Source organism: Crinia signifera, chromosome 6, assembly GCF_055691185.1.
Source record: "Crinia signifera chromosome 6, ASM5569118v1, whole genome shotgun sequence".
Taxonomy (NCBI): domain Eukaryota; kingdom Metazoa; phylum Chordata; class Amphibia; order Anura; family Myobatrachidae; genus Crinia; species Crinia signifera.
The window spans coordinates 276436954-276462092 of NC_139222.1; the positions used below are offsets into that span (position 1 = coordinate 276436954).

Below are 25139 nucleotides of genomic sequence, written 5' to 3' on the forward strand. Positions count from 1 at the left end.
CAGCAGGTCAGAAAAGGGCCCAATCAGCACACAATCTACATCCAATTGATCGGAATTGGATCGAGATTGTGGGGATCGGGCCCTAGTCGTCCTGGTGTGTACCCAGCATAAGTGTGTGTCTGTCTGTGACATTTGCTGCTGTTTGTGTGACTGGTGCTGCAGGGTGAGGTTTGTGCTCTGGTTGGCTCTCTGAGTCAGTGAGAGCCAATCAGAGCTAGCAGTGGGCCCTGTTGCCTAGCAGCAACCATAGAGAGGGAGCAGAGAGAAATTCAGACAGCCTCCTACGAACCTACCGTAGGAATTCAGACACAGCAGCCAGGGGAGGCATAGCTTTTGGGAACTACAAAAAATAAGCCACCATCGGTACACCATCGAATGATTAGCATTCGATGGTGGCAAACATCGGAAGGTCACCATTAAATGGCAAAACCACTAACATCAAAAGAAAATATCGATGTTTCGTAAACATCGACCATCGATGTCCATCCCTAGCCAGATACTAGATACAGCCGCAGGGTCATGTGTGGTGCGACGTCGTTGCTCGTCTTGCCGTCAGACTCCGCCCACATCCAGCTTGTGCATTCACCTCCTCCACCCTCTCCCTGGATTCCTTGTTGACTTGTACCGGGCAGTGCCATACACGTGATGATGGCTGTCCTGGATTCTGGCGCCCTGCTGCGGATACGGCGGATCCTGCTGCGGCTGCTGGGCTGCCCGGGGACGTGACAGCGCTGAGATGGGAGGTAAGAGGCCGGTTACTGCCGTGTCACCGTTGTGTAGTCGTGCTGCTGGCTGGGAGCAGAATACAGGAACGCGCGGCGCTCCCCCGCCAAATACCACCGCCGCCGCCCCACTCCACTACCACAAAGGGGGAAATGTTCGCAAACAACTTTGATCTCAATACATACATATACCAACTACCATATGCCAATTACCATATATACCAATTACCATATACCAATTATGCATCCATATGTATACGTATAGAGCGAGATACTGCTACAAGAGGGGTCACGGTGGATCTTTATTCACTTTAGCAGTGTTATGGGGCTTAGCTGCCCTCCTGCTGCTTCTGGGCTGACTGCCCGGAAAATGTCCAGGCCTAGTACGTAGTATCACTCACTCGGGGATGTTCGGGCAGACTCGGGAGCGCTCGGAAGTTCGGCCGCCAGAGCCTGCCCACTGTCCGCTCAGTGTGAATGGCGGCACGGGAACTCCGGCGTACGATCGCCGGGAGAGGGGGGAGTTGGAATGAATACATCATTGGAGCACTTAAAATTATTTTGGGAAATGAAACTAGGGATAGAATTGCAGTAGTCGGTTTGTAGGATTTATGTCTAGTGAGTAAATGAAAGCTTGAGATAGAAATAAAAGTGTTTTTGCGCATTTATCACTTATGAGTAAGTGGGGGGTTGGATATGTGACAGATAACTGCCCAATATCCTGTGTCTTCATTGCTTTTTATCTTAGTTATTATTCTGTATATAATATTATATATGTGTGTTATGTATTTCATGTGTACACAGCGGTAGTGACTCCGCCCACAGATCTAGGGGTTGCTCCCGATACAGTATAAATAGGAAGCACGAAGTAGTAACAGGCTGCATTCATTCAGTGATACGCACCGGGGAATAGAGCACTCCGGAAGCTAATGTAGCTGTCACTGTGCCGGGGCCCAGGCAATTGCCGCTGTCGCCATTGATAGCTCGTCTCGCTGTCCCGCACGCTCCCGTCACTAGCTGTGCGGGGGGCACGGGAAACATGCAGCACCCGCGTGTGGACCTCATCACGTCTCTGGTGTCCGGGACTCGGGAGGAGACTGCACAGTACCCGGCATACACTGTAAGGCTGGAGAGGACTGCCACCTACTTCTGGGATGTGTAGGTATATTTTATATAGATAAATTTAGGGGTCAGGCCCCACCTAGGCACAACATCTTTGGCTGCCCCCCCCCCCCCCCCCCATATGTATGTATGTGTGCACCCACATATATATATATATATATATATATATATATATATATATATATATATATATATATATATATATATATATATATATATTGTGTTCCCTCTAGAAATTAGGGCGGGCAGGGCGCTGCAGCGCAAGGGGGGCAGACCGGGCCAGCCGACGTCACAGTTGTGGGCGGTCACGAAAAGGGGCGTGCCCGGGCCGCGACATCGCGAAAAGGGGCGGGCCCGCCTGGCGCCGTCACTAAAGGAGGCGGGGCCGGCACCGCCAAAGTTACCGTGCTGCCGGGGAAGCGCTGGGAATCGCCGTCTAAGGCGGCGCTGCGCTACCCCGTGCACACAGCCAGAGCAGGCACCATGCTGTTTTAGTGGGGCGCTGCTAGCAGGGCAGAGCGCATTTTGCCCTGTAAAAATCGGGCAGGGCGCAGCGCCCCGCTAAAACAGCCATATATATATATATCTATCTATCCAAACAGATAAAGAGCGCACTCACCAGACTTAGTACCGGATAAAACTTCAAATTTTTATTTGATCCATTAAAATATGCAAGGCAGGGTCGACGTTTCGGGTCACCACATGACCCTTTTTCAAGACACACAGACGCCTGGATACCTGGAGCAGTATTGCTCCAGGTATCCAGGCGTCTGTGTGTCTTGAAAAAGGGTCATGTGGTGACCCGAAACGTCGACCCTGCCTTGCATATTTTAATGGATCAAATAAAAATTTGAAGTTTTATCCGGTACTAAGTCTGGTGAGTGCGCTCTTTATCTGTTTGGATATCTATGGCCTTTATGGAACATGGTCTGAGTTACATGGACACCCCAGCAGTTGCTTAAGAATATTGCGAGTGCTGTTTTTCTTCATTATTTATATATATATATATATATATATATATATATATATATATATACCATAATAAATAAAAACACCAGTACTCAGTCACCAGCAACATATGTACTAATTGAATGAAGAGCTCCTTTTCGTGCTGACATAATGACATGTGGGCTACAGTGCATCTTTTAAACTTTATTGTTATATATTGTGTGTATTACCACTTATATTAAAAATTTAAATTAGAAGCTAAGTTTTAAGTACCAATATTACATAAACTTTTTCCACATATCTCGGTAGTTCATGGTTTTTTTTGGTTACATATAAATATATGTAAACTACTTCTCAAGAGTGCCCCAAAAAAGAGTCTTTTTCTCCGTGTTATTTAACATATGTACTAAACCAGCATCTAATGCTAGTGTTGGAAACACACAATAATTGGCTAGGGGGAACACAGACACATACTTTTAGTTTAACATGACGATTTGTTTGCACTTACCATTTAATAGAAGGGTTGCAAACAGTTAAAGCACTACAGACACATTCTGATCCGTGGCCATGCAGCAGCAGCACTATGACTTTAGGCTCGTAACCTGAGTGCACTGCAGTGCAGGGAGAATAGTTCCTTGCTCTTGCATGGAACAGAAAGTAAACTTGTGTGGACGCTGGGTTCCGGAACTTCATGCTGTCAGTCAGTGAGTGAGCAGGGTATAGTGTTCCCGCTAGGCTGTTTTAGCGGGGCGCTGCGCCCTGCCCAATTTCTAAAGGGCAAAATGCGCCCTGCCCCTCCAGCAGCGCCCCGCTAAAAGAGCCTGCTGCCTGACTAATGTTGTGCCCGGGGAAGCTCCAGGCACCGCAATCTCGGCGGCGCTAGGCTTCCCCGGCAGCTCGCGGACTTCGGCGGGGCCAGATCCGCCCCCTTGTACGACGGAGGAAGCCCGGGCACGCCCGCTTTGGTGACGCTGCGGCCTGGGCACGCCCGCTTTGGTGACGCGGCGGCCCGGGCACGCCTACAACGATGCCGTCGGCGGGCCCGGTCCGCCCCCATCCCATACAGCGGCGCCCTGCCCCCAAAAATTCCTAGGGGGAACACTAAAGGCAGGCATACTGCCTGCATGCTCTGCTCGGAGGGAGGGAGGGACGGGCGGTCAGGGACTATAGCATTAGGCTGCAGTGCCGGTGCTGCTTGCCAGAGTGGGATAGGTACAGCGGCAGCCGACAGCAGCGCTGCCGTGCACACAGACACAGCTGTGGGGATGGAGAAGCTAGAGAGTTCCTCCCTGCACTGAGGAGCGACAGCGAGCTGCCGCTCTGTAAATTTTGTAAAAGAGTCAATGTCAGACTGACAAACTGGGTGACAGCAGGTGCCTTGCTGCTGCCGCCCATGGTAGGAGCCGCCCCTAGGCCCGTGCCAACAGAATATGCTGCCGCTATATAAATCACTGGAAATAAATGAATAAATTGTGAACGTCTCTGCCTGATTGACAGACTGAGGCGTTTGCATGGCAAGACGGAAGGTCGACGGTCCATTTCTAATGCTTGTGTTGATCTAATGATCCTGTCGACCTAACCCCATGTCGAGCTTGGATAGTGTAGTGGCGGATATGTAGAGGGGGTCAATAATGTAGTGAGGATTATAGAGGGGTCAGTGATGTAGTGAGGATTATAGAGGGGTCAGTGCTGTAGGTTATAGAGGGGTCAGTGATGTAGTGGCGGGTACAGAGGGGTCAGTGATGTAGTGGTGGGTACAGAGGGGTCAGTGATGTAGTGGGGGGTATAGAGGGGTCAGTGATGTAGTGGGGGGTATAGAGGGGTCAGTGACGTAGTGGGGGGTATAGAGGGGTCAGTGATGTAGTGGTGGGTATAGAGGGGTCAGTGATGTAGTGGTGGGTATAGAGGGGTCAGTGATGTAGTGGTGGGTATAGAGGGGTCAGTGATGTAGTGGGGGGTATAGAGGGGTCAGTGATGTAGTGGGGGGTATAGAGGGGTCAGTGATGTAGTGGCGGGTACAGAGGGGTCAGTGATGTATTGGCGGGTATAGAGGGGTCAGTGATGTAGTGGTGGGTATAGAGGGGTCAGTGATGTAGTGGTGGGTATAGAGGGGTCAGTGATGTAGTGGTGGGTACAGAGGGGTCAGTGATGTAGTGGTGGGTACAGAGGGGTCAGTGATGTAGTGGTGGGTACAGAGGGGTCAGTGATGTAGTGGTGGGTACAGAGGGGTCAGTGATGTAGTGGTGGGTACAGAGGGGTCAGTGATGTAGTGGTGGGTATAGAGGGGTCAGTGATGTAGTGGTGGGTATAGAGGGGTCAGTGATGTAGTGGTGGGTATAGAGGGGTCAGTGATGTAGTGGTGGGTATAGAGGGGTCAGTGATGTAGTGGTGGGTATAGAGGGGTCAGTGATGTAGTGGTGGGTATAGAGGGGTCAGTGATGTAGTGGTGGGTATAGAGGGGTCAGTGATGTAGTGGTGGGTATAGAGGGGTCAGTGGTGTAGTGGTGGGTATAGAGGGGTCAGTGGTGTAGTGAGGATTATAGAGGGGTCAGTGATGTAGTGAGGATTATAGAGGGGTCAGTGATGTAGTGGTGGGTACAGAGGGGTCAGTGATGTAGTGGTGGGTACAGAGGGGTCAGTGATGTAGTGGTGGGTACAGAGGGGTCAGTGATGTAGTGGTGGGTACAGAGGGGTCAGTGATGTAGTGGTGGGTACAGAGGGGTCAGTGATGTAGTGGTGGGTATAGAGGGGTCAGTGATGTAGTGGTGGGTATAGAGGGGTCAGTGGTGTAGTGAGGATTATAGAGGGATCAGTGATGTAGTGGTGGGTATAGAGGGGTCAGTGATGTAGTGGTGGGTACAGAGGGGTCAGTGATGTAGTGGTGGGTACAGAGGGGTCAGTGATGTAGTGGTGGGTACAGAGGGGTCGGTGATGTAGTTTGTTTAATCACTGTTTGCAATTGCAAAGCGCAACGGAATATGCTGCGCTATATAAGAAACTGTTCATAGTAATAATGTGTTTCGGAGGGGAGATCGAGTTGTTGGTGAATGCCCTGATTACTTATACTTCTACACGTGAACAAAGTCCCAGCACCAAAGGCATTAACGTTTATCCTTGCTGTACTGGCCTGCAGCCGTGGTCTGTCATGCTTACCAGTATGGTTGTTCAGTCGGGTTTGATACGAAATCCCGGCGTTCAAAATCCCGATGCCGGAATACCGACCGCCGAAATCCCGACCGGGGGGGGGCTTGGATCGCCCCCCCCCTTGCTGGCTCGGCACACTAATTTATTATCCCTCTATGGGTGTCGTGGACACCCATAGAGGGAGAAAGTGTCGGGATTCCGACCGCCGGGGTTATATCTGCATCCCGTTCAGTCAGTCCCTTGCTGCTGCAGAGAGCACTAGGAGTGGCAATCAATGGTTGTCATTGATGGCAATAGTGTAAGCAACCACCCTTTTATTTGTGACCAATCATATCCTGGGACATCAGTCATAAACCACTGATGATTTTATATCCTTGATTGTCATCTTTAGAGAGCACATACATTCTTTAGAAAGCACATACTTTCTTCTCACAGATCAGTGGTAGAACAGGTCACACGACATTCCTGGATAATGAGCTGTGAGCCTCTGATGCAGCAGGAAGAATCTGTATTTGCTTAGAAGTCCTCTTTCTTTCTTTACAGGTTATTCCGAATCCTTAACATGATGAAGCCACCACCAGGTAATAATAGGATGAAAATCTAATTACATAGTAGCCATATACAGTAAAATAATATAATGTATACTAATATAGTGTTCATTCTAGCACCCGCTATCTTTGAAAACCCATGCAGTTCCTGTTCCCTGCCTGGGGTGTCGCTGTCTGCTGTGGTGTTTCTAGCACAGGTCTGGTTTGCATATTAGTGATGATATACAGACCACACTGTGCTAGAAGCACTACAGCAGACAGCGACACCCCATGCAGGGAAGAGGAACTGCATGGGTTTTTGAAATATGGCAGGTGCCAGAATGAACATTTATATCTATCTATCTATATCATATATATCATTGGTAGTTGTTCCCCAGTGGGTGTGTGGTGCCATGCACCTGGTTTATTTAAGTAAGACTTTGTTTGTAGGCTGTGAGCCTGAAGACAATGCGGTTGCATTGAAACATTGCCGTTTGCCATTAAACACTTTGATACTAATGATTAAGTGCTACGTAACTTGGACTTTATCTACTTTATATAGCAAGCGGGCACCCTCATAAGTTTCATTAGCAAAGTGGCGTTGCTGGACCTACAACTTACATTTAATATATATTTGTTTTTTATCCAAACTGTTTCATGTCTTCCTTTGTGCCTTGTACTTGAATGAATCTTTTATGAACTTGACAGCTACTGTACATGATACTAATTACTGACAGTGACATTATTATTAATAACATCCACAGGTTTTACTGGTCTTTCCTTGGGTTTACAGGGTTCAGTGGAAGCGGGGTCTAAGTGTAATAATTTGCAAAAGATAGACTAAAGAAAGCAACTGTGGAAGATTTTTTGGTACTTATTTCCTAGCATGGCGCCCACGATCTAGATTGTATGTGTCGGGCTGATATCTCAAGCATTGCATGCATCTTATGTGTTTGTGCGGCATAAGATGCATGCGATGATGCAATCAACGAGATTTTTACATTGGAATCAATGTGAAATGGTCCGAGACCCAATGTTACATTTATTCCAATGTAAAAAGCCCCCAGAACCCCAATTTTAATTGCTACCCCCCCCCCCCCCCCCCCCTCATGGGTGAAATGGCCCCCCCATTGTTAACGCCACCCCACTATTGACGCCAACCCGAAGCGTGGCGAGCCCGCGAGGGGCGGCGGTACGCGTCCTCCAACCTTTTCATACCCCCACTATTCACGTCGGTGTGGCGTTCACTGCTATGGAGGAGGCAGCAGCATTGCATAACTGAAAGGGGTATAATAGGGGTGACCAAAACTATAAACAGCTACAATCAGACCGTAACCGTTAATGTCAAATAAATTATTAAAAGTTTTAACTTAAAAATAATTGATGTAAAGTAAAATGTGGCCAATCCAATGGGGGCACCAGCAACTCCTCATGGCCCAACAGATCATGGGCCTGATTCAGACCTGATCGCTAGGCTGCATATATTTCCAGTCTAGCGAACAGGACAGCGCCATCCGCCACCCCGACGAATGCCCAACTGCCACATCTCCTCACTGGCATGCAGCCAAAGGGTAGAGAATTCAGTCCATGGTCGAAGTGAACACCATGACCATTTGGTTGATGGTTACCAGCGGATACCAAAGCTGAGCGGTTTTCTTCTGTAGCTGCCTTTGATGAAATAGCGGGCTACTCGCTGTAGGTTCCTTGATAAAGCTGCATTGTGGGAAAGCAGCGAAACGCGTTGGTCTCTGCCTTGCTGGACATTGTCCCACTCTCTGGACTGACCCTCAACTCCTCGCGATCTGCTTGGAATTAGCAGGAATCCTCTCCCCCCCAGGGACCGTGGACCATATTCCAACTGTCCGATACGGCAACCCAAAGGCCAGTATTCAATGAGAAAAATTTGCCTTGTTTTATGGCGAGTTTGTGCTATTTTCGCGTTGGAAGGAGCATTTTGCTCTCCAAAAGTGAACCACCCTATTCAATGTGATATTTTCGCTGTCTTTTTAAGTGATTTTCTCCGTGTCTCTCCGTGTAGCAATTCTCCATCTTTTCATGGAGAACTGGAATGTGAACTTTTAAACTAAAAGGTTTTTTTTGTTTTTTTTTTTTTGTTTTTTTTTTTTTTGGTGTAAAAAAAAAATCAGGATTTTTTTTCTGTGAAGGGGCATGTTATTTTTATTCATGTGCTTATAGCACATGAATATATATTTAATTTAAAAAAATATATATATTTTTAATTTTTTTTTTTACACAGAGCAGCCAGCAGGGGGCCAGAGCTCTCGAGCCGCTCATTAGATATTCATATAGTCACTGCATCCGATCATTACATATGCACGATCGGGTGCAGTGAATACTGGGTCCCCCGCTGGCTATAGGGGGGGGGCAGCTTGTAATGCCTGGGTCCCGGGGAGCCCTCCTCCCCTCCACATATGTTCTGGGGCAGCCAGGGAGACTTTAATCTCCCTGGCTGCCACCGTCCCCCGGCTCCCTGCCAGCTCATCCGCTGCAGGGGTTAAGACTCGCCGCGAGTGGCGGCGAGTCTTAACCACATTGAATAGTGGGAGCAGGAGTGGCAGCGAGCCCTCCGGAACAGGGCGAGTGCATGGCGAGAGAAAAAAATCTCTCGCCATGCACGGAGAATTTTTTTCATTGAATACTGCCCATAGTGAGGACCCCCTTCTTTCCTCCAGCATTTGGGAGGCATCCATCTCCTCAGCCCAGCAGGGCTCTGCATTGGTCAATTGGGAGCAATTCTGCCCACCCCCATTGGGACATTTACACCCCACAGCCATCTATCCACCAGTGAGAAGCATCGTTTGGAAATACCTCCAGTGGCCACGGAACTCATACCATCTTTCCAGGCCACACACTAGAGAGGATCCACCACAAATTGGCTGAGTGCTCCCGGGGGGGGGGGGGGTAGGGTTATTGATGGGCTGTTGGAAAGAGTGGATGGAGCACTCAGCCAATTTGTGGTGGATCCTCTCTAGTGTGTGGCCTGGAAAGATGGTATGAGTTCCGTGGCCACTGGAGGTATTTCCAAACGATGCTTCCCACTGGTGGATAGATGGCTGTGGGGTGTAAATGTCCCAATGGGGGTGGGCAGAATTGCTCCCAATTGACCAATGCAGAGCCCTGCTGGGCTGAGGAGATGGATGCCTCCCAAATGCTGGAGGAAAGAAGGGGGTCCTCACTATGGGCAGTATTCAATGAAAAAAATTCTCCGTGCATGGCGAGAGATTTTTTTCTCTCGACATGCACTCGCCCTGTTCCGGAGGGCTCGCTGCCACTCCTGCTCCCACTATTCAATGTGGTTAAGACTCGCCGCCACTCGCGGCGAGTCTTAACCCCTGCAGCGGACGAGCTGGCAGGGAGCCGGGGGACGGTGGCAGCCAGGGAGATTAAAGTCTCCCTGGCTGCCCCAGAACATATGTGGAGGGGAGGAGGGCTCCCCGGGACCCAGGCATTACAAGCTGCCCCCCCCCCCCCTTATAGCCAGCGGGGGACCCAGTATTCACTGCACCCGATCGTGCATATGTAATGATCGGATGCAGTGACTATATGAATATCTAATGAGCGGCTCGAGAGCTCTGGCTGCTCTGTGTAAAAAAAAAATTAAAAATATATATATTTTTTTAAATTAAATATATATTCATGTGCTATAAGCACATGAATAAAAATAACATGCCCCTTCACAGAAAAAAAATCCTGATTTTTTTTTTTTTTTTTTTTTTTTTTTACACCAAAAAAAAAAACAAAAAAAACCTTTTAGTTTAAAAGTTCACATTCCAGTTCTCCATGAAAAGATGGAGAATTGCTACACGGAGAGACACGGAGAAAATCACTTAAAAAGACAGCGAAAATATCACATTGAATAGGGTGGTTCACTTTTGGAGAGCAAAATGCTCCTTCCAACGCGAAAATAGCACAAACTCTCCATAAAACAAGGCAAATTTTTCTCATTGAATACTGGCCTTTGGGTTGCCGTATCGGACAGTTGGAATATGGTCCACGGTCCCTGGGGAGGAGAGGATTCCTGCTAATTCCAAGCAGATCGCGAGGAGTTGAGGGTCAGTCCAGAGAGTGGGACAATGTCCAGCAAGGCAGAGACCAACGCGTTTCGCTGCTTTCCCACAATGCAGCTTTATCAAGGAACCTACAGCGAGTAGCCCGCTATTTCATCAAAGGCAGCTACAGAAGAAAACCGCTCAGCTTTTACCATCCGTTAACCGCTGGTAACCATCAACCAAATGGTCATGGTGTTCACTTCGACCATGGACTGAATTCTCTACCCTTTGGCTGCATGCCAGTGAGGAGATGTGGCAGTTGGGCATTCGTCGGGGTGGCGGATGGCGCTGTCCTGTTCGCTAGACTGGAAATATATGCAGCCTAGCGATCAGGTCTGAATCAGGCCCATGATCTGTTGGGCCATGAGGAGTTGCTGGTGCCCCCATTGGATTGGCCACATTTTACTTTACATCAATTATTTTTAAGTTAAAACTTTTAATAATTTATTTGACATTAACGGTTACGGTCTGATTGTAGCTGTTTATAGTTTTGGTCACCCCTATTATACCCCTTTCAGTTATGCAATGCTGCTGCCTCCTCCATAGCAGTGAACGGGATCTGTGTTACCAGTTCAGACTGCCCAGCAACCCGGCTCCGACTCCAGTAAATCCCTTCTTTTAACTCGGGTCGGAATGCCGGGTTGCTGGACATGGGTTTTTGAAAAGGAGAGTCCCCGGTTGGACCCGGGTTATTTGTGCAGTGTGAAAGGGGTTTTAGATGCGATGGGTGTGATGTGCCTTTATGTTGTCTTTTGTTTCTCCATGTTCAAATCAAGTTTCACCTTTAAACATTTTTTTCACCTACATGCAGCAGGAGCCACTGCAGTCATTACATGTGGGGATAGAGTAGGTGTACTGGAGGAGTGGCACTTTAAGAAAACTTTACTGCTGCAGGCTCCTCCCTCCTCTATCCCCACCCAGACCCCAGTCTTAGAAAAAGTGCCCGGAGGAGTAGGTTCTCTGGGCCTCTTCTCCTCAGGGAGTTAGGTCTTTTTACTTTTATTTTTATTTTTTTATTCTTTGGAAATTTTTATTTTTACTGCTGAACATCAGGCAGACCCCTCCGCAGGGTCTGCCTGCTCCGTGGGACCTGGAGGGGTGCTGGTCGCCACTGCCCGCAGTGCGCCTTCCACGCATCCGGCCACCGGTGCCACCGCATCGGGGACCCGCCGCAGCTGCACGCGGCTCGCGTTACGGGTCCAAGGCCTGGCCACTGCTCCAGGAATGAAGGCAGCATCGCTGCAGGTAAGCGGCGCTGTGCGCCGAAATGTGGCCTGAGACGGGCGGGCGCACCCGTTCTCTAATGTTACAGCAGCCGAAGTCCTGACGGCCGCCATTTTGGTGTGCGTCAGTGGGGACAGAATCAGAGCGGAGGCTGTACACAGCGCTCCGCTCTAGCAAAGCTACGCGCCGGAGGGAGAGGGAGGGCTTAGGTGACGTCACCGGGTGCCGCCCTTTCTCTTTCTCTCTCTCTCTCTCTCTGCCGGCGCCATTGCTGTCCCACCGCAAGGCTGATCTGAGGACATCGTGTACCGCGCTCCAGCGCACGCACTGCAGTCCAGCGCTCCCCCTTATCCACTACAGAGAAGGTCTGTAAGTTACTGGGGGATTATTTTTGTGCACAGTTTACAGAGATTGTGCATAATCTCTGATACAAGGGCGGAAGGCTCCCCCTCCCTATCCTAGCTCAGCTCCGCTGCTCTAGGCATAGAATATCTGTTGCTTACAGTGTGTGCACTTGGTATATTTGTGTCTGTGTGAGTGTGTGATTCTAGAACTAATCTCATACACTGACAATATGGCAGGAAAAGCTGCCTCCAAGGCTGCTCTTAAAGTTTTCACCTGTAAAACTTGTAAGGAGCAATTCACCCAGCATATAAAGGGTGTCTCTTTGTGTGAATCTTGTTATCAGGCAAAGCACACACAGGATGTGGAGCCTCAGACACAGACTTCTCAGTCAGATTCTTCTGAACCTTTGTTACAGGATGTGTTGGCTGGATTAGCTGCAGAATTAGCTGCTTCCAGGAAGGACAGGGAGCGTTTTCAGGCTCACCTCTCCATGATGGGTTCTACTGAACCAGCCTGGGTTAAGACCCTTATACAGTCTGTGGGCTCTTTGTCCAACCCAGTGGCTGGCCCTTCACGCCCTCCACAAAAGCGTCCTAGATCACCCATAGGTTCAATACAGGGAGCTGATATTGATACTGATGGGGATGAGGATGTGGATTTACTTCAGGTAGATGAACCTGAACACATTCAGGATGAGGCGCTACAGCGTGATGATCCTCAGGGGGTAGAGGGCCTGATTCAAGCAGTTCGCACCACACTTAATTTGGTTGAGGAGGATGCTCCTGTTCCTTTGTCCATATTTGGTCGGACACAAAAGCATCAGGTTACCTTCCCTGATTCGGATGAATTGGACAGACCACTTATTAATGTGTGGAAAACGCCAGACAGAAAATTCCAATTGTCTAGGCGCATGAAACTGCTCTACCCTTTTTCTCCTGAATCTAGGGAAAAATGGGAGACTCCGCCTCCAGCTGATGTCTCGCTGTCCAGGCTCTCCAAGCGAACCACGCTTCCAGTTCAGGCTGCTGTGGCTCTGAAGGAGGCTCCTGACCGTCGTCTTGAGACCACGGTAAAATCTATTTACACCACGGCAGGGGTTTTACTCAGACCAGCCTTAGCTTCAGCCTGGGTCAGTAAGGCCATGGAGAAATGGGCTGAGGAGCTTGCATTGGGTTTACAGAGCGGTAGGCCCCGTGAAGAGCTGCTACAGCTGGCTCTGTATGTCAAGGATGCAGCTGCCTATACAGGAGAAGCTGCTTCAGATGTAGCTGAGTTGGGGGCAAAAATCTCAGCTTCAGCTGTATTGGCCAGACGTACTATCTGGTTAAGGTCTTGGCAGGCGGAGGCCGACATTAAAAAGGCAGTAGAAGCTTTGCCTTATGCGGGAGATATGTTGTTTGGGCCTGAGCTTGACAAGCTCATTGCTCAAGCTACCGGAGGTAAGTCTACCTTCCTCCCTTCGGCCACTCCCCCACCGAAAAGACAATTTACGGGTCCGTCCTTTCGGGCTTTTAGAGGGGGCGCCTCATTTAGAGGACGTGCCAGGGGAGGCTTTTCGTCCTTTCGAGGGCGTAGAGGCAGAGGTGGCAGAGGTGCCGCAGCCGCAGTTACCTCTACCCGCCATGCAGAACCCAAGGTTGCAGACAAACCTGTGGCATGACGGGCTTCCCGCCCATTTGGGGGACCCCAAGGTGGGCGCAAGGTTATCCCTCTTCGAGAACGTCTGGAGGTCTCACTGTCGAGACAGTTGGGTGCTTCAGATTGTGGAACACGGGTACAAACTGGAGTTTGTTCAGGCTCCGCCGAACAGATTTTTTACAACAGGCCTACCTGCTTTAGCAACAACACAAGCAGCTTTGGTCAACTCCATTCAAAGTTTTTTACAAGCAGGGGTCGTTATACCTGTCCCCAAAGCTCAGGAAAAGCTGGGTTACTACTCAAGTCTTTTTCTAGTACCGAAGCCGGACGGTTCGGTAAGACCCATTCTCAATCTGAAGCACCTCAACGATTACATCGTGTACCACAGGTTCAAGATGGAATCCATAAGGTCAGTCATTGCAAGCCTGGAGCCAAGGGAGTTTCTCTTATCTCTGGACATAAAGGATGCCTATTTGCATATCCCGATCTGGGAACCACACCATCGGTTCCTCAGGTTTGCTATTCGCAATCAGCATTACCAGTTCAGAGCACTCCCTTTCGGTCTTTCATCAGCTCCAAGAACCTTCACAAAGGTTATGGCTTGCATGATATCAGCCCTTCGGATTCAGGGGATAACGATTGTGCCCTATCTGGACGATCTACTCCTAAAAGCATCCTCACCGCAGAAGCTACAACAGGATGCCCGGACTACCTGCGACTTCCTGGTTCAGAACGGATGGATCCTGAACTTCAAAAAGTCACAGCTGGAACCAACACAAGTGATTTTGTTTCTGGGTCTGTTGTTCGACACTGTCCAGGAAAGGGTTTTTCTGCCATTATCCAAAGTCACAGTTATCCAGCAGAGGGTTCGTCAGGTTCTGACGCCTCGCAGAGTATCGGTGCATTTGTGCACCAAGCTGTTAGGCCTGATGGTGGCAGCCTTCGAGGCCCTATCTTACGGAAGGTTTCATTCCAGGACCTTCCAAGGCAATCTTCTGGCTCAATGGTCGGGGTCCCATCTTCAAATCCACAAGACCATTGTTCTTTCCAAGGAAGCTCGACTCTCTCTTCAATGGTGGCTGGATACATCCAACCTTACCAAGGGTCGCTCCTTCCAGTCTCAAGTCTGGACCATGGTGACCACAGATGCCAGCCTTCGGGGTTGGGGTGCGGTCACGCTGGGTCGCACTTTCCAGGGTCTTTGGACCAGCCAGGAAGCCCGGTTACCCATAAACATCTTGGAGTTACGGGCTATCAGGTTGGCACTGGCTCAGGCCCACCCCCTACTTGTCGGCTTGCCGGTAAGGATACAGTCGGACAACATCACGGCAGTATCCTATATCAACCGACAAGGGGGCACCAGGAGCAGGACAGCCATGCGGGAAGTCCGCCCGATTCTGTCCTGGGCAGAGACATACACCACCGGTTTCTCCGCAGTCTTTATTCCAGGAGTGGAAAATTGGGAGGCGGATTACCTCAGCAGGCAGGATCTCCACCCGGGAGAGTGGGGCCTTCATCCGGAGGTTTTACAACAGCTGGTTCAGAGATGGGGGATGCCACAGATAGATCTCATGGCATCCAGACTGAATCACAAACTTCCGCAGTATTGTGCAAGGGCTCAGGATCCAGCGGCTGCGGCAGTGGATGCCCTCTCCATCCCCTGGAACTTCGACCTGGTATATCTCTTCCCTCCTATTCCGTTACTTCAAAAGGTACTCAAACGGATAAAGAGGGGAGCAGTAGAAGTCATCTTGATCGCTCCAGATTGGCCCAGGCGTCCGTGGTACTCCGACCTCAGGGACCTGTTGGTGGAGGAACCTTGGCGCCTGCCGCTGCGAGAAGACCTGCTGCAGCAAGGTCCATTCGTCTACCAAAACTTGCCTCGTCTACGTTTGACGGCATGGCGGTTGAGGCCGAACTTTTGAAGAGAAGAGGTATACCAGGAACGGTCATTCCTACAATGCTTAAGGCAAGGAAGGATGTAACAGCGTCTCACTACCATAGAATATGGAAGTCATACATCCGCTGGTGCGAGGCCAGGAAGGTGCCAAAGGCAATCTTTTCTCTGGCTAGACTTCTTGAATTCCTGCAGGCGGGACTTGCATCAGGTTTGAAGCTTGCTTCTCTCAAGGTTCAGGTTTCAGCCCTCTCAGTATTCTTCCATCGCAGGATAGCGCTGATTCCTGAAGTACAAACCTTTTTGAAAGGAGTACTTCGACTTCAACCACCGTTCACTGCTCCTACGGAACCATGGAATCTAGTGGTGGTTCTAGAGTTTTTGAAGTCAGATGTTTTTGAGCCATTGGACACCTCGGATCTCAAATTTCTGACTTGGAAGACGGTGATGCTGCTGGCTTTGGCCTCAGCACGTAGGGTTTCTGAATTAGGAGCCCTATCGTGTAAGTCTCCTTTCCTTACCTTTTACAGGGACCGTGCTGAACTACGTACTAGCAGGAATTTCCTTCCTAAGGTGGTTTCTGCATTTCATGTAAACCAGCCTATAGTGATACCGGTTCTTCAGGGTGAAGATGCTTCTCTGGATGTAGTCAGAGCCTTACAGGTCTATGTTAGGCGAACCCAACATCTAAGGAAATCTGACAGCCTTTTTGTGCTCTACGATGCACTTAAGAGGGGTTGGCCTGCGACAAAAAGGACTTTGGCAAGATGGATTTGCTGTACAATTAGGGAAGCCTACTTGTATGCACAAAAGAAAGTACCATCGGGAGTGTCAGCGCACTCCACGAGGTCAGTAAGTACTTCTTGGGCCATGGCGAGAGGTGTCTCCTTGACACAAGTGTGCAAAGCGGCTACCTGGTCGGGATCTAGCACGTTTGCAAAGTTTTATCGGTTTGATACCTTCGCCAGCTCGGCTACGGCTTTTAGTAGGGCAGTGTTACAGGAGCCCCAGAGCTCTCCCGCCCGGACTTAAAAGCTTGGGTATGTATCCCCACATGTAATGACTGCAGTGGCTCCTGCTGCATGTAGGTGAAATAAGGAATTTGGTACTTACCGATAATTCCCTTTCACCGAATCAGCAGGAGACACTGCACGCCCACCCAGCACTGGTTCTCCTGCCATGATGTTAGTGTGGTTTGTGTGTGTGTGAAAGATATACTCTTTCTATTGTTGCAATGTCTGTTGCATAGTTATTGTTACATAGGGAACTTTTCAAAAATCCTATGTGTTCTGTTTTGTTAGTATGTTCACGTTATGTGCATTGTCTACTAACTCTGTTTATGTTTTAGCTCCGTTCCCTACCGGGCTGGCCCTGGTCTCTCTTCTCCTCTCGGACACAGTTTTTCTAAGACTGGGGTCTGGGTGGGGATAGAGGAGGGAGGAGCCTGCAGCAGTAAAGTTTTCTTAAAGTGCCACTCCTCCAGTACACCTACTCTATCCCCACATGTAATGACTGCAGTGTCTCCTGCTGATTCGGTGAAAGGGAATTATCGGTAAGTACCAAATTCCTTATTTTATATCCAATCCATTTTAGAATCATGGAAACGTGTGCGTCTGATCCTCGCTATTGTGGGGGCCGTTGTACTGATCGCTACAGCAGTTGTTCTCTCAAGGACAGGTAAGCACCAACATCTTAGGAACTATCTGTAAATCAAATGAGAGCATAATCTGTAATACATAGACAGACCGCACTGACCAGCGGTGCCCAGAGGATGCTCATTTACCTGTATTCTTTCTTGGGTTCCAGGTGAGCAGTCACGCCATCATGGAGAAGATGAGGTGACATCCACGCCAGATACTACTTTATGTAAGATAAATGTACACATGGTTGGATTTTACTCTTTTATCTTGTGCTTCACTTAATAGAATTGTACCTGAAATGCTGCCCACTAAGGTGACGGGACTAACCGGGCTATATCTACGTTAGTTATTCCTTTTCCCCAGACACCCCTGTTGTTTCTTGTTCCTGGGACTTTGACCCAAAGTCACGGATGCATACTGCACCTCCCAACATTGGGCAACTTGGATTCAAAACGTGCCGCGCCAAAGGCGCATCCGTTCCAAAAAGAGGGTGGGCATGGCCTCAGGTGGAGGGGCGTGGCCTAGCACCACAACCCCTGCTCTCATCATTTTCTGGGCTTTGCCCAATGCTCCCCTTGCAGCTGTGCATCCCCTGGCTCCCTCCCTGCATCTTTTCAGCGATCACTAGATCTTCTGCAGAGCAGCAGTGATCTCCGGCTCCTCCCCACCCACAGGACGCTGCCACCTGCGTGAGGGACAGCAAAACAGTCTCCAAATAGCGGCACTGTCCCACTGTATTCGGGACAGTTGGCGGGTTTGGGGATAGCAGCCTCTCTAGACAAGTGGTCACAGCAGGCAGGGCTGGTGTAGGAGGGTATCCAGACTGATCATATACTGACTCATGATAGACAATCATATGGTTGACAGTCAAAAGGTCGACAGGGTCAAAGGTAGACATGGTGAATTTTTTTTACTAAATTTTTAGCCGACGTGCCGAAAGACGGTATCTCATGCCCTATCATCCACTAGGGCGTGGAGGGAGAATAAAATAGTGGGCGAGGGGACGCGGTACACTTAGACAGTGTCCATGTCAACCTATGTCGACATTGACACCCTAAAAACATTTTTAAAAAAACTATCGACCTTTAGATTCACGTGTCGGATTAATACACATTATAGAGATCACATTGGTAGAATTATTGGTACTTGTTTCCCAGAACTGCGCCCTTAGTGGGCTATTCTGCGAAAGAAAATCGCATTGCATCGCTCGCCACACTGTATAAAATCAACTCCACGCCGACGTAGATAGTGGGGTCATGAAAAAGTCGTTAGGATGAATTCTGCCGCACCTCGCGGGGCTCGCCACGCTTCGGGGTGGCGTGGATAGTGTGTGTGTGTGTGGTGGGGTGGGACTGGGCGCGTAAATTACATTGTATGATGTATGTAATTTATTCACTGCCAGAGAGCAGTGAATAAATTACAAAGGAAAATCACATCACATGCCACGCAAAAACCCCATGTGATGCGATTTCACTACGGTACCGCACGTAGTGAAATCGGGCGCCATTCTAAGAAACAAGTAGTAAATTATTTTCTGAGACCCTTTAATGTACCTTTGCAAAACAGGCAATAAAGTATGTTTTCCCCAATATTATCTGGTTACAGCTCAGTTACCAGACACCTGCATACAGAAGTCTGCGCCATGTGAGGATGACTGGATCTGGTACCGGGGCAAATGTTACTATTTCTCTGAGACACGTGAGACATGGACATCTGCCCAGAGCTTCTGCCAGTCACATAATGCATCCCTGGTGACTATTGATACTGCAGAGGAGCTGGTGAGTGTGACATGTGTCTGCTTTGACTGCATTAGTAGCACTGAAAATTAGGGATCTAGCGATGGTTCCAGTAATCTGGCAGAATCTAGACCTGTGTGCTAGGCTGCTCACCTCCCAACATTAGAGGAACGGGGAAGTGTGACATTTTCAGAATTTTGGGAATGAGTGGAAATAGAGTGAATTTGTGAATTGGTGCGCTTATATTAACACCGTGAAGCAGCTAGATATACAATTCTTAAGGTGCCATTCAATAACACCCAACAACAACAGTACAAAAGAAAAAAAGAAATGTTCTCCAGCGCTCAGGTGGTTCTCATCAAATCAATCACCATTGAAAGTGATTAAATAAATGTCTCAAAGTTATATCACCATGTACTCCTTTCCATAGGCGATAGGTGATTAATGTCCAAATGAATACTCATCCTCCACAAACGGTACCATGCAATATAAAGAAAAAACCAGATAGTGCAGACTGATAATCACTTATCTATTTTAATAAAGATGTACACTTACAATTGCGGGGGGGGGGGTATAAAAACACATCAGTATCAACAACCCAGGGCAATGCAGGAGACGGGGCAGTCACAGCGGCAGGGCAATCCAGTCTAGATCTGGTCAATGACCTTCCTACTGAATGTCCGAAATCCACAAAGGTCCCAGGTCCAGATAGTAGGCAAAAAGGTGGTGGTTAAGAAGCGCTAAACGCGTTTCAGATCCGATAGATCCTTCGCGGAAGCAGCATCTCCAGTGAGGGCAGATGCAGTAGAAGCCCATTGGAGAACAAATACCATGTGACAGCCAGAAGATAATTGATTGGCCAACATGTATCAATAAATATGACTCACAGGGGACACTCGGCTTGCGGCTCTGAGGAAGCTAACTTGTGAAACACGTGTAAGCCTTGCAGCCGGCTACATTGTTTCTAATCATATTGAAATGTATTAACAATTTAAACAATGATACTGTGAAAGCGTTTGTAGATAGATACAAAACCCTACATAGGGAGATACAGTGAAATGTGTGTGTAGATTGATATAAAGCCCTACATAGGGATACCAGCCACCATCTTAAGTCTGTTAATATCAGGAATCTGCTAAAATTGGATAGCATATCACCATTATTTAACCCTGTCTTAGCCGAACACACGCAAAATTATAAATGTTTATTTAAAGGGTAATAAGCTATTAAATATTATATCAAATATAACGTTACAGTAAGATCTGTTGAATAATAGAGTACTAACTCATTCAACAAATTTTTATAATAACTATACCCGGTATTAAAATAAACCAACCCAAGATAAACCAACTTAACCTGCCAGAAAGGCAGAACATAAAAAATACCATCATAAAATGATGAAGAGGCGATTGCTAAACCAATACTAATAGCATTTAATAGCTCAGTGAAAAGAGAGCGGAATTATAACACAAGAAGCAGAACCTTGTGATATTTGGAAAACAGGCACACTTACGTCCACCAATATAAAACACCCACTAGATGGCAATAACCTCCAAGATATACAATAGATAAAGGAGGCTAGGAAACCAGTATAAACATACTGCCTGGCATAATCACTCCCAGAATCTAATAAAAGGTGGCCCACGGGTGGTATTTTCTGGACAAGAACATTTACTGTACAGATCCAACTTGGGGTAAAAACTGCTAAAAATATATACCTCTAGCTACTAGGAGGTCTGTGAGAGAGAGCCACAAAACCCCAATAAAATCTACTTGAGAAAAAAGGCAAAGGGAGTGATCATATAAGATACAGGCAGAGACCTATATATCAACCCTATGCAATACAAAAATACGCACGTAAACCAATATCCATCTAATATAAATGATGATTTAAAGTGCTGACATATTAACACACAGAAAAGGGACATCACATAAAACTATCTCGATTGGAGACCTAACCCATGAGAAGTACTACCAAACAGATTCACAGTATCACTTGTAGCCGGCCTAAAGGGAAACTCGTTTTAATCCCTATAAACACCATTCTTTCTTTCATGCATCTGCACGCCACAAATATATGTTGTATGTATGTCAAAGTCTTTTTAACTCTTGAAATTGTTCACAAGCCAAAGAAGGAGATCACTCTGTGAGATTCTATGTATTAAAAAAATCTACACAGGATAATTTTCTCTCCTTTTTAGTTCCAAATATCAATAAAAGTTAAATTTTAAATATTTTGGAGATTATTCCCTCTCTTCATATATTTTCTTCCTTAGTGTGCATCCAATCGTGCAATTCTTTCTCTTTCTAGTTTTTGGGTTTAAAAAGGGACAGTCAGGAGCTGATTGGCCGGTGATAAAGTACCAGGCACTTTATCACTTCTCCTCCCTTATCCCTGCTTCATACATCTACCCCTGAATTAACACATTTCTCCCTGCAGTGTAATGTGGTTTTGCCAGTGTGAAAAGCTACAATTTCCAGCTGCATTTCCTGCTTGTACATAAATACATGTTATACATCTGTGAGCAGCTGATATATTAATGTTATACGTCTGAGCGGCTGATATTCATCTAATATATTCTGTCTTCTATTCCTGACAGAGATTTCTGTACAGATTTAAGGGCATAGACAATCAGTGGATTGGTGTAAATTGGAGCAGTGATAGCAATGGCTGGACCTGGACTAACGGAACATTATACAATGAGCAGCTGTAAGTGTTCTCTCATTGTAATATTTAACATTGTTAATAATAGTCATTTATCCAGATCGCTCAGAACGCTTCAGGAAGATCGCTCAGCACACAGCGACGTATCAGCGCTGTGTGCTGAGCGATCTGTCAGTAAGAACTCTGATTTATAGATTTATCCAGCATGCTAGATATTAATCGCTAGGCGGTAGCGAGACGTGGGACCATGGCCGCGCATCACTATGGCTCACACACACACACATACACACACAGCGATGTAGGAGCAATTTCTAAGCGATCCAGTGAGTTTGCTTGAAAAATACCCACAAATTGCCCCGTGTGTGTGGGTGCCATTAGATTTGGGTGGGTTATATATATTTTTCCTGTGCAGGGTAAACACTGGTTACTTTATTTTCACACTGCAATTCAGCTCTCAGTTTGAATCTACAATATCTTGAATTTTAGTCTCAACTGTCTCTAACCTATTTTTGACCTGTGTAAAAAAAAAAATTCCAGATTTGCAATGTGAGGGTATTATACTAGTGCCGCTCTAAATATTAGTAGAAGCATCCTCACAAAAAAAGTAGTGTCTCCGCAGCAGCCCTGCGTAGTCAACATAGTGTTCCTGCAGCAGCCCTAGTCACCGAACTGTCCCCGCGAGCTGCTGCTCTGTCCCTGGCAAGCCTAGAGAGCACCTTTCACACAGTGCCGGTAACCGCCAGATCTCCTGCACTGGCAGATGCCTGCGGAGAAGCGCTCCATCTGCCTGAGACGCACAAGCATCTCAGAAGCTTGTGCGTCTCAGTTATTCTTGTGGCAGGATATGGCAACCCTGCCCGTGTCCGCTACAGGGTTAGGGGTTCGGTAGAACGTGCGTCTCGTGCATAAAGGGGAGTGCAGATGCAGGTGCATCTTATGCACAATAAAGGACGCATTTGCCAGTGCTCCATGTTACATACTGGCAAATGCCTCCATTTGAAACCCCCACTATCCACGCGGATTTCTTGACATGTAGTCCGTGGGGCTCGGTGGCTCGCTGCGCTCACCATACTTTATAAAGTCAACTAAACACCGGTGTGGATAGTGGGGGTATGAACAGGTCGGGTGGACGCGTAACTCATCCCCTGGCTGGGCTGGCGTGGATAGTGGAGACAAGGGGGTGAGACGTGGGGGGGTGGCCCACAACTCTGTGGTGGGTTTTGCTGCGACAGGACAAACCTGCCCCAGCAAAACCCACCACTCAAAGGGTTAAAGAAAACATTCACACCTGGCATATCATACATCTGAAACAGTAATGACGACATGTGTTAACTGGTAACTGGATTTTAGTGAACAATAAAGAAGAAAAAAAAACAATGAATAATGTCAAATAACAAGTCCAAGAAACTATAAAAACAGTCATTCTTCGCTTTCTGCATTCCCTACAAATGCAGCTGATGTTGACGCAGCTGCATCTGCATTTTTGTCTGGTGATTTGTCAGCCGTTGGACCAGAGTTAGTGCATGTAATATGCGCAGGAAAGCGTTCTCTGCACCAAGTGTTTTGCGCCAAATAAACAACGCAGTTAGGAGTCAAGATATTGGCGCGCAGTGCTCCTCGGTCTCTTGTTCCTCCACTTGCATGACCCCCAGAGCCTTTCAATGTTTTGGGTATGAACCCCGGTGTCTGGGTCCACGAAATTGTGGCGGTGGTTAACGAGCGCATGATGTTACCCCGCCTGCTCAAGTTGTTGAGTGCTGTACGCGCGCCAACAGTCAGAGTATATGGAGGTACCGGTTCAATATGCATCTGGATGGGGGACATCAGGGTGCTGGCGTCATGGCTGGCCACATCCGCTCCTTCATATTAAGCCTCTCATAGGATGCCCGTTGGCACAGGTCTGTGTCTCTGGCAGCAAGGGGTGGTGTTGTAAAAACTGCACCGACTCCTCTTCCGTCTGCGGCAGGTTATAGATGGTTAATGCTTCAGCATCCATAACTTACACAATGTAATAAATGGTGACAGAATGCTGACTGACTACGCTAACTACGTAAGCTCCAGCTAGCTGCACTACGGTACGCCGATTCTGACAGGGACGCTAACTACGCTGGTCACGAGAACACTACGCCGATTCTGACAGGGACGCTAACTACGCTGGTCACGAGAACACTACGCCGATTCTGACAGGGACGCTAACTACGCTGGTTACGAGAACACTACGCCGATTCTGACAGGGACGCTAACTACGCTGGTTACGAGAACACTACGCCGATTTTGACAGGGACGCTAAATACGCTGGTTACGAGAACACTACGCCGATTCTGACAGGGAGGCTAAATACGCTGGTTACGAGAACACTACGCCGATTCTGACAGGGACGCTAACTACGCTGGTCACGAGAACACTACGCCGATTCTGACAGGGACGCTAACTACGCTGGTCACGAGAACACTACGCCGATTCTGACAGGGACGCGAACTACGCTGGTCACGAGAACACTACGCCGATTCTGACAGGGATGCTTGATTGACTGACTACGCTAACTACTTAAGCTGTCACTGGAACACACTCTACTGACTACGCTAACTACTTTGACAGGGCCGCTGACTACGCTGGCCGCAGGAACACTATGCTGATTCTGACAGGGACGCTATGCTGACTACGTAACTGCCGCCGTGAAAGTACACAAGTACTTAACAAAAAAAAACTCTCTGCAGGGACAAATACAGGATTTTTCTAATGGAATCTTGTCATATTCGTTCCACCCCTCTCCTTGCTTGCATTCTGTCAAGGGGGTCCTGGGTACTCAGAAACACCCCCCCTCCTTCCTCTGTGTGCACTACTGCTCTGTTCACAATATTATAACAATGGGCCTTATTCTAGTTCACTCTTTCTGAAAAAATCCTTCTTTGCTGGACAAAACCATGTGCACTGCAGGTGGGGCAGATGTAACATGTGCAGAGAGCATTAGATTTGGGTGAGGTTTTACTTCAAAGTGAGATCTATATTGCAGTGTAAAATAAAGCAGCCATTATTTGCCCTGCACAGAAACAAAGTAACTCACCCAAATCTAATTCTCTCTGCACATTTTACATCTGCCCCACCTGCAGTGCACATGGTTTTGTCCATCTAAGAAGGATTTTTTCAGAAAGAGTGAACTAGAATAAGGCCCAATGTGATCTTTTCCCACACAACTCACTGCTGCCATTTTGTTTTTCCAGATTTTCTATCCAGAGCTTGTCCGCACATGCTGATGAATCCGAAGGTGTTTTCCTCAATCAAAACCAGGTCAAGAGTGAGAGCGGGAATTATCACAAAAAATGGATTTGTTCCACAGCGAGTTCTTTTTGTGAGCAGAGCAACGATCATGTTATTCACACAGGCAGTGCCACATTAAGCTCTAAATGGGCCTGGAGCTGAAAATGATCAAGGGCCTATTATGTGTAATATTAGGGGTTGTG

At 47.9% G+C, this 25139-nt stretch overlaps 1 protein-coding gene across 3 annotated transcripts; it reads left to right on the forward strand.

Moving 5' to 3' along the window:
• The first annotated feature begins 508 nt into the window (after positions 1-508).
• LOC146009376 (C-type lectin domain family 2 member A-like) lies at positions 509-25139 on the forward strand. Of its 3 annotated transcripts, none has more exons than XM_083149690.1 (7): positions 509-743; positions 6480-6517; positions 17231-17314; positions 17444-17503; positions 18883-19055; positions 21614-21723; positions 24900-25139. In XM_083149690.1, exons 2-7 carry the CDS (start codon positions 6499-6501, stop codon positions 25096-25098), a joined length of 645 nt encoding a protein of 214 aa, XP_083005816.1. In that variant the 5' UTR covers positions 509-743; positions 6480-6498; the 3' UTR covers positions 25099-25139. The 3 variants fall into 3 exon arrangements, with proteins under 3 accessions (XP_083005816.1, XP_083005814.1, XP_083005815.1); XM_083149688.1 differs by lacking the exon at positions 509-743 and adding an exon at positions 1615-1880; XM_083149689.1 differs by lacking the exons at positions 509-743; positions 17231-17314 and adding an exon at positions 1615-1880.